Source organism: Heteronotia binoei, chromosome 13 (assembly GCF_032191835.1).
Source record: "Heteronotia binoei isolate CCM8104 ecotype False Entrance Well chromosome 13, APGP_CSIRO_Hbin_v1, whole genome shotgun sequence".
NCBI classification, from domain to species: domain Eukaryota; kingdom Metazoa; phylum Chordata; class Lepidosauria; order Squamata; family Gekkonidae; genus Heteronotia; species Heteronotia binoei.
The window spans coordinates 18,065,896-18,084,032 of NC_083235.1; the positions used below are offsets into that span (position 1 = coordinate 18,065,896).

At 42.4% G+C, this 18,137-nt stretch overlaps 1 protein-coding gene across 1 annotated transcript; it reads right to left on the minus strand.

Annotated features, from left to right (window-relative positions):
* Nucleotides 1-15,791: 15,791 nt before the first annotated feature.
* LOC132581874 (olfactory receptor 13H1-like) lies at nucleotides 15,792-16,742 on the minus strand. The gene has a single exon (XM_060253294.1). It carries the CDS (start codon nucleotides 16,740-16,742, stop codon nucleotides 15,792-15,794), a length of 951 nt encoding a protein of 316 aa, XP_060109277.1.
* Between the last annotated feature and the right edge of the window lie 1,395 nt (nucleotides 16,743-18,137).

Sequence of the window (18,137 nt, forward strand, 5' to 3'; positions counted from 1 at the left end):
CGCAGGGGATTGCACCCGGGACCCCCCGCTCCCCCAGCCAATGCTCTACCACTGAGCCACCGTTCACCCTTGGTAAGATCATGAGCAGAGCCTGGGCCTGCAGTCCCCAAAGCACCCCACCCAAAAGGCCAGAGGCACAGTCTAGCCCCCAAGCAGCCGCCTACTGGACCACTGGCACCCAACACCCACCAAAAGAAAAAAGGGGGGGGGATACTGGAAAAAACTAGCCCCACACGCACAGGAACAGGTCTCAGGCTGTCCAGCCACAAGAGGAAGGGGGTGGGGAGGGTGAGAGTGGTAGGCAAATGCCCGCACCTGGGCCTGCAATAAAAACCCCTCACCAATGGGGGGGGGGAGCAGCTAGCTCCAAGGGGCCAAAGGCCGCTATGGGCCGCACTGACGATGCCTACTCTGAAGCAAGGAACTACCTTGCACTGGCCAGCCGCTTGCGAATCGCCCCTAATAGGGGCCGCTGCGCGCTTCCCTCTAACCGAGGGGAAAGGAGAGAACGGCTGCCGCACGCTGCCACTAAGAATTATCCCACCACTCCGGCCCCTAGCAACCAAGGGGCTGGAGAAGGCCAAGGTCCGGCGCGCTAGCTTCCCGCAGTCCGACCTCCCGGCCGATTACCACCCAAGCCGCGCTCTAAATCAAGCCCAACAACTCAGCCTCGCAAGCCGCCGCACGCGCCCAAGCCGGGCGTCGCAGAGCCGAGCTCGCAGCAGTCTCCGTCGCACCGATCCCCCGTCGACAGGCCTCAACCGCGCTGCGACCAGCACGTGGCTCTCACACAGAGAGCCAAAAGAAACTGCGTGCAGGGAGCGCGGGGGCCGGGGCTTAAATAGCCCCGGCTCCGCGCCTGCAGCAAACCCCCGTATGTGGGGTGATGTTGCCCCTCCCTCCTTCCGGGGCGGCAAAGGCGGCCCCCAGCCTGAGCGCCGGCGAGCCGGCTTGGCTGGGAGGGGCCGGACATTCTCTACAAGGTAAAATTAGGGTCTGGTAGCTCCTTAGAGATCAACAACGTATTCTAGGTGCTAGCAATATTCTGAGCCTGCTTTCTGCTAGGTGCCTTCCACAGAGCTCCTTTTACATCTCTGTTCCACAGGCTGTAGATTAGGGGGTTCAGCATAGGGATGACAACCCCATAGAACACTGATGCTACCTTCTCTTCATCAGTGAAAGTCTTCTTCTGAGGCCGCAAGTACAAGGCCATGGTTGTGCCGTAGAAGATTCCCACTATGACCGGGTGGGACCCACAAGTTGACAAGGCCTTACTCCATCTACGGCCTGACCAAACATGCAGCACAGCCATACCAATGCGCCCGTATGTCAACAGGACAGATGCAAATGAAATGAGCATGATGAAGATGCTAGTCTTCATATTATAAATGGCATATCAAAATTATTGCTTAAAATGACAATAATGTGTATTTTAAAAAAGAATAATAAGAATACAGAAAGAAAAACAGAGAAGTAAACCACTTCCCAATCACAATGCCTAAACAGAAACCACACAACCTTTACACCTCTTTCCCATGTTCTACCCACCTTAAATGTATCCTGTTGTGGCAGATTCATGGAGTCACAACTCTCACCATCCTGGAAACACCTACTTCTCTTTGGGGTACAGATTTCTGCCCCATCTTTCATTTTCTCAGGCAAGTTATTGTTGTTTTAAGCAATAATTTTGATATATAATGATACAGTTCAAAACTGTATAGCTATATAGTTATATACTGGTCATTTTTCATTTCAAGGAGGGAGAAGTCAACATTAATACAAAATTAAAAATTGAAGCAATAATACCATTTATAATATGCAGATAGTCACAATAATTTGCAATGTTATAAGCAAATATTACTAAGGTAATGTTATGAATGTCTAACTGATTAATACGGACTATACATTGTGCCAGTTTGGTGTAGTGGTTAAGTGTGCGGACTCTTATCTGGGAGAACCGGATTTGATTCCCCACTCCTCCACTTGCACCTGCTAGCATGGCCTTGGGTCAGCCATAGCTCTGGCAGAGGTTGTCCTTGAAAGGGCAGCTGCTGTGAGTGCCTTCTCCAGCCCCACCCACCTCATAGGGTGTCTGTTGTGGGGGAGGAAAGTAAAGGAGATTGTGAGCTGCTCTGAGACTCTTCGGAGTGGAGGGCGGGATATAAATCCAATATCTTCTTCTTCTTCTTCTAAAAATAAGATTTCTTTGTTGGGTGATTCGTATTGTGGCTGGCACCCATAGTTCTGTGCCTATCAGACAACTGCTGTTAATTTTTTCTTTTGACAAATTATGCATTTAAAATCAGAGGCTTTGGCAGCCCCAAAGAACTAAAAAATTTTAAAACTGTTCATTGCGTTGAAATGTGGGGGAAACTAATTACTTAAAAACATATAACAAACAGACACAGCTCTGCACAGGTTTTGCACACGCACAAATGCTGTGCATTAGGGATGCCAACCTCTGGGTGGAAATCTCCTAGAATTACCCAAGATGAAAACATCTGTTTTTGAAAAACTCTCCCAAGTTCCTTGTTTGTTTATCTTGTCCGACCTGATAAGGTCTAAGCGGAGCGTGTAATTTTAAAACAATGTCCAGGAAGATTCATGTTGATGGGAGTCTAACACCAAGAGTGACCAGCAACTTTTGAAATATATTGTACAACAACATTTCTGTAACCTTCCGCAGCATGCACTCCCACCCTGTAACAGCAAAATATAAGAAATCGATCAAATTAGAAGGCAGTTGGGGATCTCCTAGAATTACAAAGCGTCTGTTTTTGAAAAGCTCACCCGTTGCAAACACAAACCGGTGCAAAAATAGTTACCATTTTACACACGCAACAGCATCCTCTCAACAAATAACTGTGGGGGACTGCAAACTAAGGATCTAGGATTCATGCAAAACTCTATGGCATTACTGAGTTCCCAGAGAGTTTTATTGACATGCAACCTGATGCAACCTGATGTTAAAGGGACATGTTACACGTATAAGCTGACATAGTTTGGAGAGGAGACATACCCAATGGATAAAATGATGGCTTTAAAGCTGAACACAGCTAACCACAATTCTCTAAATAACCTCTGTGTTGCAACACATGCTTTCCCCAAACAATATGAAGTATGCTATACCAGAAGCATAGGCTGACCCCTCTTTTTCCCCCTTAGGAAACATCTGGCATTCCTTGGGTGGGTGGATCCCTAGCCTCCCATCAGGGACAGTTGCCTCACTCCCCCACAGGAAAACATACGGTATTCATTTTTTTGTGTGTGGGTGTGTGTGGGAGGGCAGCTGTCACTTTGGTATGCGGCTTGATAATGATAGGGTGCCCCTATCTACTACTGATAAGCATATGGAGCAGAGGTCCATAAGTGGCTATTAGCTATAGGTTATCGTTGGAACTCTCGGGGGCAGTGATGCTCTGTATTTTTGGTGCTTGTGGGGGGCGGGGGGCTGCACAGTGGAAGGGCTTTTAGCCCCACTGGTGGACCTCTTGATGGCACTTGGGTTTGGGTTTTTGTGGCCACTGTGTGACACAGAGTGTTGCACTGGATGGGCCATTGGCCTGATCCAACATGGCTTCTCTTATGTTCTTATGTTTGTGCAATTCTTCTTCTTCTTATGTGCTTTAAAGGCCAGTTCGGAATATTTCACCCCTTACCAATTGGCTCTAAGTGGAGGGGTGTTTTTGCCTACCCCGCACTGCAGTCTGCAGTGTTGGATAATTGGATTTGGTGGTGTCATTTCAACAGAATTGGTCACTTGGCAGGTTAGTGTAGGGGAGGGAAAGGGAAAGCGGACCGGTGAGCACCATTTAGCATCCCCATAATTTGGGAGACAATTGATCATGTGGCTTAGGCTGGTGAATGTGGATTACCTGTGGTATCGACCCAGATAGGCTTTCCTCTCAAGTTGTGCAGCTGGAGTAGCTGGAGCTCCAGGGGAGTAGCCTGCTATGTTGGATGAATCCGAGCCACATAAGGATGGCTTTTGCCAGGGGCAAGGTGGCTCACCCAATATGGCAAGGGAGGGGTTGAGGTGACCCCTGGCCTTGACCTATTCCACACTGCTAGGTTGGCCCATGCCACTTGCATGGGCAAATAATTAAATAACTATGGCTGCAATCACACACACTAAACAATGCACTTTCAATCCACTTTCAGTGCACTTTCCAACTGAATTTTGCCAGTTCACATAGTAAAATCCACTTAGAAAGTACATTGAAAGTGCATTATTTAGTATGTATGATTGCAGCCTATGATAATTAATAAAGTGGCTCATATTCATCCCAACCTTTGTCTCTTTCTTCCAACTGAGAGGGGCAAATGTTATATATGAAAGATATATCTTTAATAAATGGAAACAAGAACCTGCTAAAACCACTGGCCAGTATGTTACCGGTTAATTATTTCAAGAAAAGCAACAAAGCTGGGGGGTCTGTAAATCCCATCCCTCCAGTATTTTGATAGATTTATCAAAGGGTGGATCCAGTGAAAATTTCTGCAGCTAGAAGGAGCATTTTCCTGCTGCAGATGTCCGGTTCCTTCTCTGCTGTTCTCAGAGGTCTGCTGTCCACAAGGAACAGTATTCAAGGAGGTATTTGGAGCCTCTACAGGAAGCAGAAGTCAAGAAACTCAAACCCCACAGACAGAAATTCCAACCGTGGATCCAATTTGTTATGTTCTTAAGTTCTCTTGAAGCTCCTTGTATATTTTGTTTGTGGATGAATCTCCAAGTTTTGAATTTCTCTTGAGCTGAAATTGCATTGAGAATTCTAATTCTGGGAAAGGAATAAAGAATAAAGTAATGACCATCTGGTGTTGGGGGTGGAGAAGCTAGAGTTCAAACAGTGCTCAGGGACTGGAGTGAATTCCTTCAGCACCTTTTTGATATTTAAGGTATTTAGAGAAATGTCCCCATCAACTGATTAAATCTGGAGTGATGCAACTTCAGGTTTCTGATTGGAGCCTCAGCTCTGCTCTTCTTGGCTAATTATCTCCTTAGGGTGTTGTCCCCTGGGCCCCCCAAGACATTTATGATCTGCAGAATATCTTTTAAAATGGTTATGGATAGAATATAACTGATTGGGTAGAACCATCCTGGATTTTGCTTGGAATCCTTGGTGTCACCAAGATGGGAGATGAAGGTTACGTAAGAACCATGAGACTTCTTTATGTTTACATTTCAGAAAATATGGTCCATTCACATGATACTTGCAGAATACATTTCATAGGTTTTGAATTTATTCACAATCATATTAGGTGGATTTCCTAAAAGGTATTTATGTTATCTTTGGCAATGGTTCCCAAAAACATTGTGCCATAGGTGACCAAGAAGTTGTTTGCGTGAATCTATGAAGTTGTATGTGGAACTATATTGAATCCAAAGAGCAATTTAAGATGTTTAGACTTTGAATTCTTATTAGAGACATAACCCAGCATTCGCACCTCAATATTTGGAGGATTGGGAGTGGGTTTTTTTTTTATAGGGGAGGGTTGCAGGTAACTTGTAGGGACAAAGTTTGACAAAAATCTAGATCAATGAAGCCTGGTCTTCATTCTGCATCTTAAAAGTGGTGGGTATGGGGGCAATTGTGATTTCCTTGGAAGGAGATAAGAGGAAGGGACAGTCATAGTTTGCCTGTGGGCTTTCTCTGACATTATAATGGCAATTGGAGAGAACAGGATGCTGGGCTATAGACAATTGCAGGACTTTTCTTATGTTCCACTTGGGCATGAGCCATTGCTCAATGTCTTTCCCTTGGAAAAGGATTTCTTTGCTGATGGTTCCATGCTATATCTCTAGCATTTTCAGCTAAAAGGAGCTCTGAGTAGGTGATTTGAAACTGTTTTGCCTAAGATTCCAGAGTAGACAATACCTGATAGAGTCTCAGACAACTTCATGCTCCTAAATCCTTAATGTTGTGGGTATGGGAAGGAATAAGCACTTCTTAAGCATAATGTATTTGGTGAGGAACTTTATTCCCAGATTTTCAGATGCTACTGAATTCATAGTGAGAATGTTAATCTAGCATTAAATACATGGGATATTTTATGAAACTCACATTCTCTTTTCATATTAACTGTTTTCCAAAATTTTGGAAGCCTTAGGAATAATAACTTGAGTGGAAAATGTTAATTAACATTTTTCAACCAGGCTGAATTTGATAAAAAAAAAAAAGCAGTTATGATTCGTAAAGGTTTGTTAAACGTTCTTATTAGGGATGGGCACGAACCAGTTCATGAATGTAAGTTTGTGACAAATTTTGGCTAATTCATGGTTTGCAAACCAAAGTTCATCAACTGAGGAGCTGCCATGAATTTCCATGAATTTTAAGGCGATTCTCAGTGGTTTGTGATTAGCAGAAAGCAGGGGTTTAAATGGCTCTGAGCCTTTTTGTGGGGAGCAGAAGCAGGGGGTCACAAACCACTATAAACCAATTCAGCTTGCAAACAAACCTCCCAGTTTTATATCAGTTTGTGGTTTGATGGCCAAACCACAAATTGAAACAAACTCCAAAAATGTGGTTTGTGCCCATTCCTAGTTCTTATAGAAGGATGGTGGTAGAGAGAACTTGAAGATGCAGACTGATACATTTTTAAACTGTACAAGCTTTCAGGGTCTCTAGAACCTTACTTCAGGCTGGATGCTGCAAAAATAAAATGAAACAAAATAAAAATAAGAAAAGAAACTGCTAGGACAGGGGTGGGGAACCTTTTTTCTGCCAAGGGCCATATGGATATTTATAACATCATTCACGGGCCATAAAAAATTATCAACTTAAAAAACAGTGCTCCCCTGAGGGAGAATGATTCAGGCTGACAAAATTCCACGCAGGATAATCTACAAAAAAATGATGCATTTTTAGTTCTACCTATTCAGCATTATCTTTTTATTATGTATAACTGATAATACTCACAGTTTGTTGATTAAGAGGGCAAACTATCTGATCACATGGTCACATAAAACAGTGTGGCTTGGCCATTTGGTCTGGATAGCCATAAAAGGAAATAAAATTCCCTGCCAAATGGTGTTTCTGATAAGTAGATTGGGTGGACTGCAACTAGGATGTCCTTTTGTGATTATCTAGATTTCCAGAAACACCATTTGGCAGAGAATTTTAATAATAATAATAATAATAATAATAATAATAATAATAATAATAATAATAATAATAATAATAATAATAATAAATTTTATTTATATCCCGCCCTCCCCGCCTAGGCAGGCTCAGGGCGGCTAACAACAGTTCAATAAAATTATACAATATAAGGTAAATTAAAACAACAATTATTACCTTTTATGGCTATCCAGACCAAATGGCCGAGCCACACTGTTTTATGTGACCATGTGATCAGTTAGTTTGCCCTCTTAATCAACAAACTGCATGTATTCCAGCCACAATGCCTGATCCCCTCGTCTGATGAAGTGTGCTTCGAGAGCACACGAAAGCTTACGTTCTAAAAAAAACTTGGCTGGTCTTAAAGGTGAAACTTGACTCCTGCTTTGTTCAGCTGCTTCAGACTAACACGGCTGCCCACCTGCACCTATCTGATAATACTTACCTTTGCTGTATTGTGTATCTATCACTCCTTCTACCTGAAAAAAAAATAAGTCAATTGATGCTATTTTTTGATTTTGTATTATACTGAGGATTCAAATGAAGCTTCTTAAAATGGTTTTTTTTTAAAAAAGAATTTAAAAATAAAATACCAGATAGAGGCACTTATAACATGCAAACACCCTGAGGTATCTTAAGATAGGGAGATGTATCCTAATGGGGTCCTTCAGGTTATCCCACCCAAGTACTTGGGAAAGAAACTTTCTTGGTGCTGCTGGTTTCCCAGATTTTAATCATTCTCTCTGAAGCCACACAGCAGCAGTGAGGAATGTCTTTTTAAAAAACAACAGAGAGTCTGATTTGGCTTGGAACTGTGCTATGGGGGAGGAGAGGCTCCTGTTTCTCCTTTTTAAAAAAAAAATAAATAAATATTTTTATGTGTTATTGATTCTTGTAAAATTAAATATTACATCATATGATTGTTAGAATTACAAATAACCCCCCCCCAACCCTCCCCAACTACTCTTAGTCTTTCCCCCTCAGCCAAGGGCACAAAGTCTTGATCTTCCACTGAATGTCCTTCCTTGTTTCTCCCGAGATCCATTCTAAATAAGGGTTCCATCTGGTCACGATTTCCTTGACTTTATCTTCCCACGTGGAATCCGTGTTGATTATTGCCACGATGTCAGACTGTATGTAATCAAACAAATAGTTGTGCCAGATTTCTATTGACCATTTACTTTTATCTTTCCACCCCAAAGCGATGACCACCTTTCCCGCTAATATCATTGCCTTGACAAGTTTTTGAGTGTCATCAGGATGAAAGCAAAGGGCACGAGCACGGTGAAAACACTATTCATCATTATAACCAAGCCACTGGCACGGGTATCTGAGCAACCAAGTTTCAACACTGCCTGGACTTCATTCTGGGAATGTCAATAAATTAAGTTGGTAAGCAGTCAGTTAAACTCATACATTGCATCTGAAGGGCCAAAGAAGTTATATGTTGTTTTTAGAAGGTACGCACAATGTAAGAGGCATAATCTCACCTCATTTCTTTATCTAATTCAGGAGGAATAATTTGATGCTCAAATTATTAAAAAGTGTTTTAAAAAGTTCTGTCTGATCAATGACTGATCGAGTTCACTTTTGATTAGCAGCACTGTTCAGCAACTGAAAGGTTAAAGTGATTGATTCAATCAAAGAAGTCATTAATTTATAGGATCCGCATAAGTTAGAAGTGATTTGAGGGTACTTGACACACACACAGAGCCAGAACAAGATTTAAGTGTTGTGGAAAATTCAAGTTAAAAACCTCATTTTGTAATGGAGAGTCAGCCAATAATAATGTTCCTTTCTCTGAAAGAAGAGTATTAAAAAACCTCATGCCAGCTGAATAAAATGTTAAGTAAAATATTTCCAGGTTTTTTTTTAAATCTGAGCACTAGTTTCCAGCATACATTCTCTATCTAGCAACTTCATTAAGCTGATAACACCTAAAAGTAAATCAACACATGACTTAGGTCAACATTGTGCAGTATAACCAAAAATATTTAAAAGGTTACCATAGATAATACAGTAAAAAGTCCTATCTGAAATTTGTAAGTAAATAATATAGATCCCTTGGCAATTCTTACTGAATCTGTGAAAGAAGAAATGACCATTTCACTTGCCGACAGTCAAGGATTCCAGCAAAAACCATCATGATTGTACCCTAGCACTTATATCATATCTATATGTCAAAGTTCCTGATCTCATCCTTGAAGATTACACCATCTCTGGGAAGTCCCATGGAGATCAATTAATGAAGAAGAGTACAGTGACAAAGTGTCTTTTGTCTTCAACAGTACACAAATAACCAGTGTTTCCCAGATGGTTGGACAGTGTTAACAAATTGAAATTAAATTTTAAACATTTCAGGCTAAACATTAGGAAGAACTTCCCGATAGTTAGAATGGTTTCCCAGTGGAACAGGCTTCCTTTGGAGGTGGGAAGCTCTCCATCTTCGGAGATTTTTAAGTAGGGCCTAGGTGATCATCAGACAGTGACACTGGTTCTCTGAGTTATTGTGAATTTAGGTGGATTATAAGAGGGAGGGCAGGAAAGGAACTGCAAATTCTCAGCTTTTCTGGTCCTTTCATAGATGCTCAGGGTAATGCCTATCACCAATTCATGGTCAGGAAAGACTTTTTTCTCCAGGCCAAATTGAGCCAGGGATCCTGGATTTCCCCCCTTTCCTCTGGGCATAGAGAAGGGGTCACTGGGAGAATTGCGGGGAGGCAGCTGTGGTTTTCCTGCATTGTGCATGGGATTGGACTAAATGACCCTTAGGATTCCATCCCACTGTATGTTTCTGTGTTTCTATTTTGGTGAGAATTGCTGTAAGGACAGTTTAATAATTGAAGACAAACTACAAGGCACCGAATTTTGTTGTCCACCACTGACATAGGCAGTGTGGTAAGGCTGCAGTATTTCAGTCTGAGCTCTCTGCTCATGACCTGAGTTTGATCCCAGTGGAAGCAGGGTTCCGGTAGCTGGCTCAAGTTTGACTCAGACTTCCATGCTTCCAAGGTTGGTAAAATGAGAACCCAGCTTGCTGGAGGGAAAGTGTAGATGACTGGGGAATGCAATGACAAACCATCCCGTAAAAAAAGTCTGCCATGAAAACGTTGTGATACGACGTCACCCCAGATTTGAAAACAACTAGTGCTTGCAGAAGGGACTACCTTTTTCTTTTTGTCATTTTAAGCAGCTCCATGTTTGATATTTTATCCTCTGCATTTGATATTTTATGCTCTGAGTGGAATGCCAAGTTAAAACAATTTTATGGATTGGCAATAATGGGAGAAAGTTCAAGTTTCCCCCTCATTTAAAGTTCTGGAGAACATTGCCTATGTTGATCATGTTAGAAGATCTTGCAGGGAAAACACCTCTGTCCATACCTGGAGACAGAAGATAATGACTTTCTTTGGGTGTGGGATTGCACTCCATGTACAGTAGATGCCTGATTCTGCAGCTCCTTCCGTCCCCTCTTTCACCAACTAAAAAAGCACCACTTACCAATGAAAATAAAATAAATACAGATAGGAAGGACTGGAGTACCAAAAAAGAGAGAGAGAGAGCCTGGGATTGGGAAGTCAGCTTACACATCGCTGAAGACCTATTTTTTTCATGGAGATACAAAGGCTACAGGGAGTGCTGCTAAAAAACTTGTAGCCGATAATAACAACAGAGGTGAAAACCCTCTAGTAATTAAATTAGACCTGCAAGACTTTGAATCCAGAATGATCTTCCAGATTTTTAAAATAATCGATCCGCTAGTGGAACAAATGAAGGATTTTAAAGCCTCAATGTGGATCATTTCCCAGACAGCTGACACAGCATTAGAATTGGGAATCACTTTGCAAACTGAATCCCACCAGTTCCAGAAAATAGAAACTTGGAATAAATCTAAGATTCTTGAATTGGACCTTCAAGGACAATGTAAGAAGCTTTGTTTTCAAGGTATGGCAGCGGGAGACGAGGGGAATACAAATCTAGCCATTCTTATGGCTTCATGGTTGGCAACAACCCTACATCTTGAAGATGACCTTTCCCTGAACATAGAATTCACCTATAGAGTCAGTCCAGCTATTGACCTTAAAAGGAAAGTCCCAAGAGACATTCTAGTAAAATTTTCTCACTCACGTACTTGGGACAAAATTTTAATAGAAGCCAGACTTAAGGGAAATATCCCCTATAAAGAAACATCCATTCAAGATTTCCAAAACCTTCCAGTGGGAGTATTGCATGACCAAAAACTTTTGAAATCTATAGTCAATGTCAATCAACTGCAAGAGAAGAAGTTGAAATATAGATGGACTTTCCCAGTGACACTAACTGTTATATGTGAAGGCAGGAGATTACAGGCACAAGATTTGGATAAGGGGGTAGCTTTACCGAAAGAACTTCATCTTGAAATACCACAGAATTTGCTACCCCCAGCACCATCTAAGCAAGAGCTGAAACATAGGGCTGCCAAACCTAGGAACCTCCCCCCAACGTTCCCAGTTGATTGGCAAAGGTGGGGGGTCGGCCTTGTAAGAGCCCGGGAGGTGCTTCACCACCCCTTCCGGGCATTAACATTGTAAAAATGGAGGGAGGAGGAGATGCCGTGGGGTGGGGAGGCCGAATTCAGTGCCCCCACCCTGATGGCCCTGGGGCCACAGTGGGCAGGCCGGACCTGGGGCCAGTCCCTGGTGCCGAAAAGGTTGGAGGCCACTGCTCTAGGGCAAGGGAATCCAGCCAACTGGGAGTGGGAGTCTCAGACCACCCAAAGGAGGCATTTTGGATCATCATCAGGATATCCCTCTTGGGTCTTGGATGGTTGCTTTCTTGACCAGGCACTCTCCCTTTCCCATGCTTTCTTTTGCTGCTACCACCCCAAGTGCCTCCTCCTCAGCTCCCTAAATGATTGCCTTTATTCCCTCTGTCCCCAGGCCCCTTCCCCTGAACCAATCCTACCACCCCGACCATCAGCTTCTTTAAGCACAGCTATGGTTTCCATGTTCACCCAGGTGCTGCTCGGCATTCTTAGATGGGAACGAGAATCAGCTGCTTTTCTGTGGGATCTTCCTGCCTCGCCAAGTTGCGAATCTTCCTCTGGAGATGGTAGCCTTTTTTTTGGGGGGGGGGGGGTGACTTACCAGGTTGCTTGGTTGGGAGCCCCCAGCTGTCAGGCCTCAGGACTTTGGGTGTGAGGGTGTCTGTCCACACTAGTGGCTCCACGGAGATCTTTAGTGCTCTGCTGGTAGACTCTGGTATGGAAGGGTGGCTTGGTGGCAAGCAGAAGGCGGTGAAGTCTGGGTCTGGGGCTTCGGGAATCAGACACAGGGTTATGACATCGAGGTAGGCAATGGCAAACAACCTCTCTTGCTTTGAAAACCCTACAGGGTCACCAGGGGGGGGTTGTAGCAGGAACTCCTTTGCATATTAGGCCACACCCTCTTGATGTAGCCAATCTTCCTGGAGCTTACAGTAGGCCCTGTACTAAGACCCCTGCAAGTTCTTGGAGGATTGGCTACATCAGGGGGTGTGGCCTAATATGCAAAGGAGTTCCTGCTACAAAAAAACCCCTGAGGGTCACCGTAAATCATCTATGACTTGACAGCAAAACAAGAGAGCAAAATTAGCCTATTCGTGAATGAACCCTTACTAAGGCAGACCAGAAATGTGACCAAGAGTATGAGTCCGAATGTAGAGTTCTGTAGGATATAACGGCTAAGAAAGTAGGATTGCTAACAACCTGGAGGGGAAAAAATGTCCTGTCCCTTTATTATGTCACTTCTGTGTCATGAAAAGCTTTATCTGCCCATTCCCACCCATTTGTTTTTGGCCAACTGATTTATGGCTACCCTGTAGGACTTTCAAGGCAAGATACCTTCAGAGGTGGTTTGTCATTGCTTGGCTTTGTGTCATGATCCTGGTGTTCCTTAGAGATCTCCCATCCAAATACTAGCCAGGGCTGGCCCTGCTTAGCTTCTGAGATCTGACAAACAGGGCTTTTTTTAATAGCAGGAACTCTTCTACATATTAGGCTACACCCCCTTGATGCAACCAATCCTCCAAGAGTTTACAGGCGGCCCTGTAAGAAGAGCCCTGTAAGCTCTTGGAGGATTGGCTACATGAGAGGGGTGTAGCCTAATAGTCAAAGGAGTTCCTGCTACAAAAAAAAAAAAGCCCTGCTCACGAGATCAGGCTAGCCTGGTCTATTCAGGATAGGGCTTTTTAAGCCTCTGCTAGTGGGGTGATGCTTTTTTCCTCCAGCTTGTTGGCAACATTATCAAAAAGAAAGGTTATTTTTGGTGGAAAATTCAAACTAGGTGATGTGTAAATCACCCAAGCAGCTTTTTGATATCAAAACTGATTTTTTTTATTTTTGTAAAATTAAAAACAAACATTACTGTTGCATATATTATCTTACATAATAGTTTAATCCAAAAAGGGGCAGGGGGAAGAAGAGGAAAAGGTTCACGGACATTTATAAAAAGCAAAAAGATACGTCTTATGTCTAATTTTCATGTCAGTCCATGATAAAAATTGCCCAGCATTCACAAAACTTCTCTGTCATAAATTGTTTGCATCCCTTTGTAATACATTGATTTAGTTAATAAGGCTAAACCAATCTTTTAAATCAATCATTTATTTAAACCAATCTTTCAGTAAGCCACAATAACAATCTTTGCAGCTGTAAACAAAAAGCTGGAGACAAAAAGACTGTTTGAAACTAACAGTACTTTTAAATATTCTAACAGAATTCTCTTAAGATCTGTATTATACCACACATAACTAAACCATATCTTGACAAAATAGATCAAGTTTGGACATATCCACATAACATGCCTCAAATTTGCATGTCCCGATCAAATCCCCAATGTACATCTTTTGCGTTTCTCTATATTGATGCAATTAAAAAGTACTTCACACAAAAAATGTTTTCAAACACATGTAGATTACTTTCAGGTGCATATTTTTCCAAATCCAGTTCCATTTCTCTAAACTAAAAACACTTCATTAATTTTCTTCCCATTTCTTCATGTAGCTTAATGGAGTAGTAGTAGCTAAACTTAATAACAATTAGCCCACTAGAGATATGATTATCTACAACTGATTGCAGTAACACCTTACAGACCAAAAAATTATTTATTTATTAGATTCCGCCCCCCCCCCCCGTTGCTGCTCACCCAAAGATATTGCAGCAACTTACAACATTAAACCAAGAAAGTAAAAACTGCATAAAACCAGATAACAAATATAAAATATTAACATTAAACTACTACACTATTAACAGCCCCGCGGCGCAGAGTGTTGAAGCTGCAGTACTGCAGTCCTAAGCTCTGCTCACAGCCTGAGTTCAATTCCCGGTGGAAGCTGGGTTTTCAGGTAGCCAGCTCAAGGTTGACTCAGCCTTCCATCCTTCCAAGATTGGTAAAATGAGTACCCAGCTTGCTGGGGGGAAAGTGTAGATGACTGGGGAAGGCAATGGCAAACCACCCCACAAAAAGTCTGCCGTGAAAACGTGAAAGCAACGTCACCCCAGAGTCGGAAACGACTGGTGCTTGCACAGGGGACTACACTATTAAAATATGAAGCTACCATCATGCCACTATGAAAAATAGCCCAAATATGTGGTTGCCCTCCAAAGGCCAACCAATAGAATTCGTCTTTGCATGCCCTGAAAAAGATTTTTAGGGTATGTGATTCTGATAGTCAAAGCTCCACTTGTCAGACAGTCATAGCTATTTTCATCAGATATAGTCAGAAAATCTCAAAAACTTATACCCCAGAAACCTTGTTGATCTCTAGGGGTCATTTTGTAGGGGAAAAAGGTGCAGGAGCTCAGTAGCATATTTCATTTGCATATGCCCTGGGGAGTGAGAACTCCCCACTGCAAGCAGACCCTGGCTGGAGATTCAGGAGCTGCGGTCCTGGGAACTCCTGTTGAATTCAAGCCCTGCTGGTCTCTAAGATGCTACTGGACCTGAATCCAGATCTTCTACTGCAGAGCAACATGACTGCCTTCTGAAACTAGAGATATGATTATCACTGATCAATAAAACCAGGGGTCGTTTTGTAGAAATATAGGTAGTGGAGCTCATCCAGGGATTGTTATGCAGCTGCACCTACTATTCAATGGACAAGGAGGTGGGACTCTCAGAAAAAGGAGGCAAAATTACAGAACACCCGTACACGGGCCTTCTCTATTGCAGCTCCACATCTATGGAACCAGCTACCGGAAGAAGTGCGGGCCCTGCGGAGCCTTGAACAGTTCCGTAGAGCCTTCAAGACCATCCTTTTTGGGATGGCCTTTCCCTAATTGAACAACTGAAGGGATTCGCCTTAAGTGAGACCTGCCGTTATATATCTATTAGCAAAATAGCACCAGAAATATTTAATGTCTAATTTTAAACTGGAATGTTTTTAAGGTTATATGCTGTTTTTAATACTAATTGTATAATTTATTGTATTACATTGCTATGTCGTTAGCCGCCCTGAGCCTGCTTCGGCGGGGAGGGCGGGATATAAATAAAATGTTGTTGTTGTTGTTGTTGTTATTATTATTATTATTATTAAAAGTTCAGGAGCTGTGCTCCTGTGAGCTCCCACTGAATCCAAGGCCTGAATAAAACCATTGTGCTTTCTCTACAATGTAAAATTAGGGTCTGGTAGCTCCTTAAAGATCAACAACATATTCTAGGTGCTAGCAATATTCTGATCCTGCTTTCTGCCAAGTGCCTTCCACAGAGCTCCTTTTACATCTCTGTTCCTCAGGCTGTAGATTAAAGGGTTCAGCATAGGGATAACAACCGCATAGAACACTGATGCTACCTTCTCTCTGTTAGTGAATGTCTTCTTCGGAGGCCGCAAGTACAAGGCCATGGTTGTGCCATAGCAGATTACCACCACGACCAGGTGGGACCCACAAGTTGACAAGGCCTTACTCCATCCACGGTCTGACCGAACGTGCAGCACAGTCAGACCAATGCGCCCATAGGTCACCAAGATGAATGCAAATGGAACGAGCAGGGTGAAGACGCTAGTCGTCATCATAAACAAGCCACTGGAACGGGTATCTGAGCAATCCAGTTTCGACACTGCCTGGAGTTCGCACATGAAATGATTCACCACATTGCGTCCGCACGAACGGCCTTGCATGCTAAAGGCAGGGACGATGGACAAGAAGAAGGAGGAGACCCACAAGCCAGATGCCAGCAGGATGCACACCTTCCGGCTCATGATTAGACTGTAGCGCAAGGGGCTGCATATTGCTATATAGCGATCATATGCCATAACGGCGAGCAGAAGATATTCTGCTACTGCCAAGTAGAGAGCGATGCTCATCTGGGCTAAACATCGACCTCGCGGGATAATGGGTCTGTCTGTGAAGGAGTGTGCCAACATCTGTGGGACAGAAGTGGTAACGTAGCAGACGTCAATGAAGGAAAGGTTGCTAAGGAAGAAATACATGGGTGTATGAAGGTGGGAATCGGTCACAATCAGTGTAACAATGAGTCCATTCCCACCTACAGTGACCAAATACATAGCCAGGAAGATAAAGAACAGTGCAACTCGTACTTGAGGATGGCTAGAGAGACCCACAAGCACAGCTTCAGTCACTTCAGTTTCATTTTCCATGTCTTCCATGTTGCCTGGAAAAGTACAAAGAAACCCATAAGTTATATTACAGTCTCTCAGTTCACAACCTATGGCATTTATAGTGCTGTGATGTGGACAGATGTAACAATAGGTTTTTGCAATGAATCTCTGTTGGAGTTTTTTTTAGATCAAATTTTAATAAAATAAATGCATTCTCCAAACAAATAGATGTGCTATGAGTGTTAACAATGCCAAATACAGAATTGTAAAATAATTGACTAAGAGAATGATCAGATTACAATTGAGCAAATCTATGGGATATACATGATTTGGAACTTTATCCATTAAAATCATATAATTTACCAATTTACTCAAATTGCTGGAAATCAGAATTACACTCAGCGATTCCTCTATATTGATTATAGTACCACATTTTTCTTTAACAAACAATCTTCAGATATTAACAAACTATAAAGAAATTGATGGTGGTGATTTACATTTCCACCTTGATGCTATAGCAGCTCATGCCGCTGCTAGTAAAAATTCAATTAAAATTTCTATTGGTTTAAGTACATTGACATCAATTGATAAAGATAGTAATTGGAATGACCTGAGTAGTGTAGCTGTATCCACCTCTTCTACTGAAGCAATTTGTAAAATCCAAACAATCAGTGACATATGGTTACCTGTGTACTTAATGATAGCTAAGAAACTTGGTGGAACTCATTTCCCTTGAAGAATCTTAATATTTATCCCATTTTTTCTGCCTTCAGTTCCTTCCCTCCTTTTCCTTCCTTTGATTATTTCAAATTATTGTCTGGGATACATCTACACTGGGATGCATTTAAAACTAATGCTTGTACACCTTCATTCACTCCAGTGTTTTTTCAATGGGACTTCATAGAGCTCTCACTAATTATTTGTTTTTACTTGACTTGCTTCCCCTTCTCTGACCGTAGTCAACATCTTATAGTTTCTGTGGATCCTTCTTGTGCTTAAGGGAATGGAAAACCTCTTCTCTGATTACCACCCTCATTGAGAACATTTCATCTCTTTGGTGTTAAATTAAGTTAGTTATAATACAAAAGGCTGAGGTCAACTCAAGGGCCCCCTCTCCTGGACAGTTTCCAGGTGTGTCTGAGTCTCCAAGCAGCTACAGGGCTTGAGGCTGAAATGTTCACTGATGTGGTGGGGGAGAAAGTGGAGCAGGCAATGCTGTCTGAACCCAGTAGTGACTCCATTTGAAGGTGACATTCTGTGAATCCTCCCAAACTCTGTGGTAAAGAATATAATAATAATAATAAAATTTTATTTATATCCCGCCCTCCCCGCCGAAGCAGGCTCAGGGCAGCTAACAACATCCATAGATAACAATATAATAAATATATAAGCTTTAAAATTAACATCATTTAAAAGCAATTCAGTTCACAATTAGCTTAATCT

Bases quoted from the DNA above. Each gene is read 5' to 3' on its own strand.
- LOC132581874 (XM_060253294.1), bottom strand. From the start codon at position 16,742: ATGGAAGACATGGAAAATGAAACTGAAGTGACTGAAGCTGTGCTTGTG.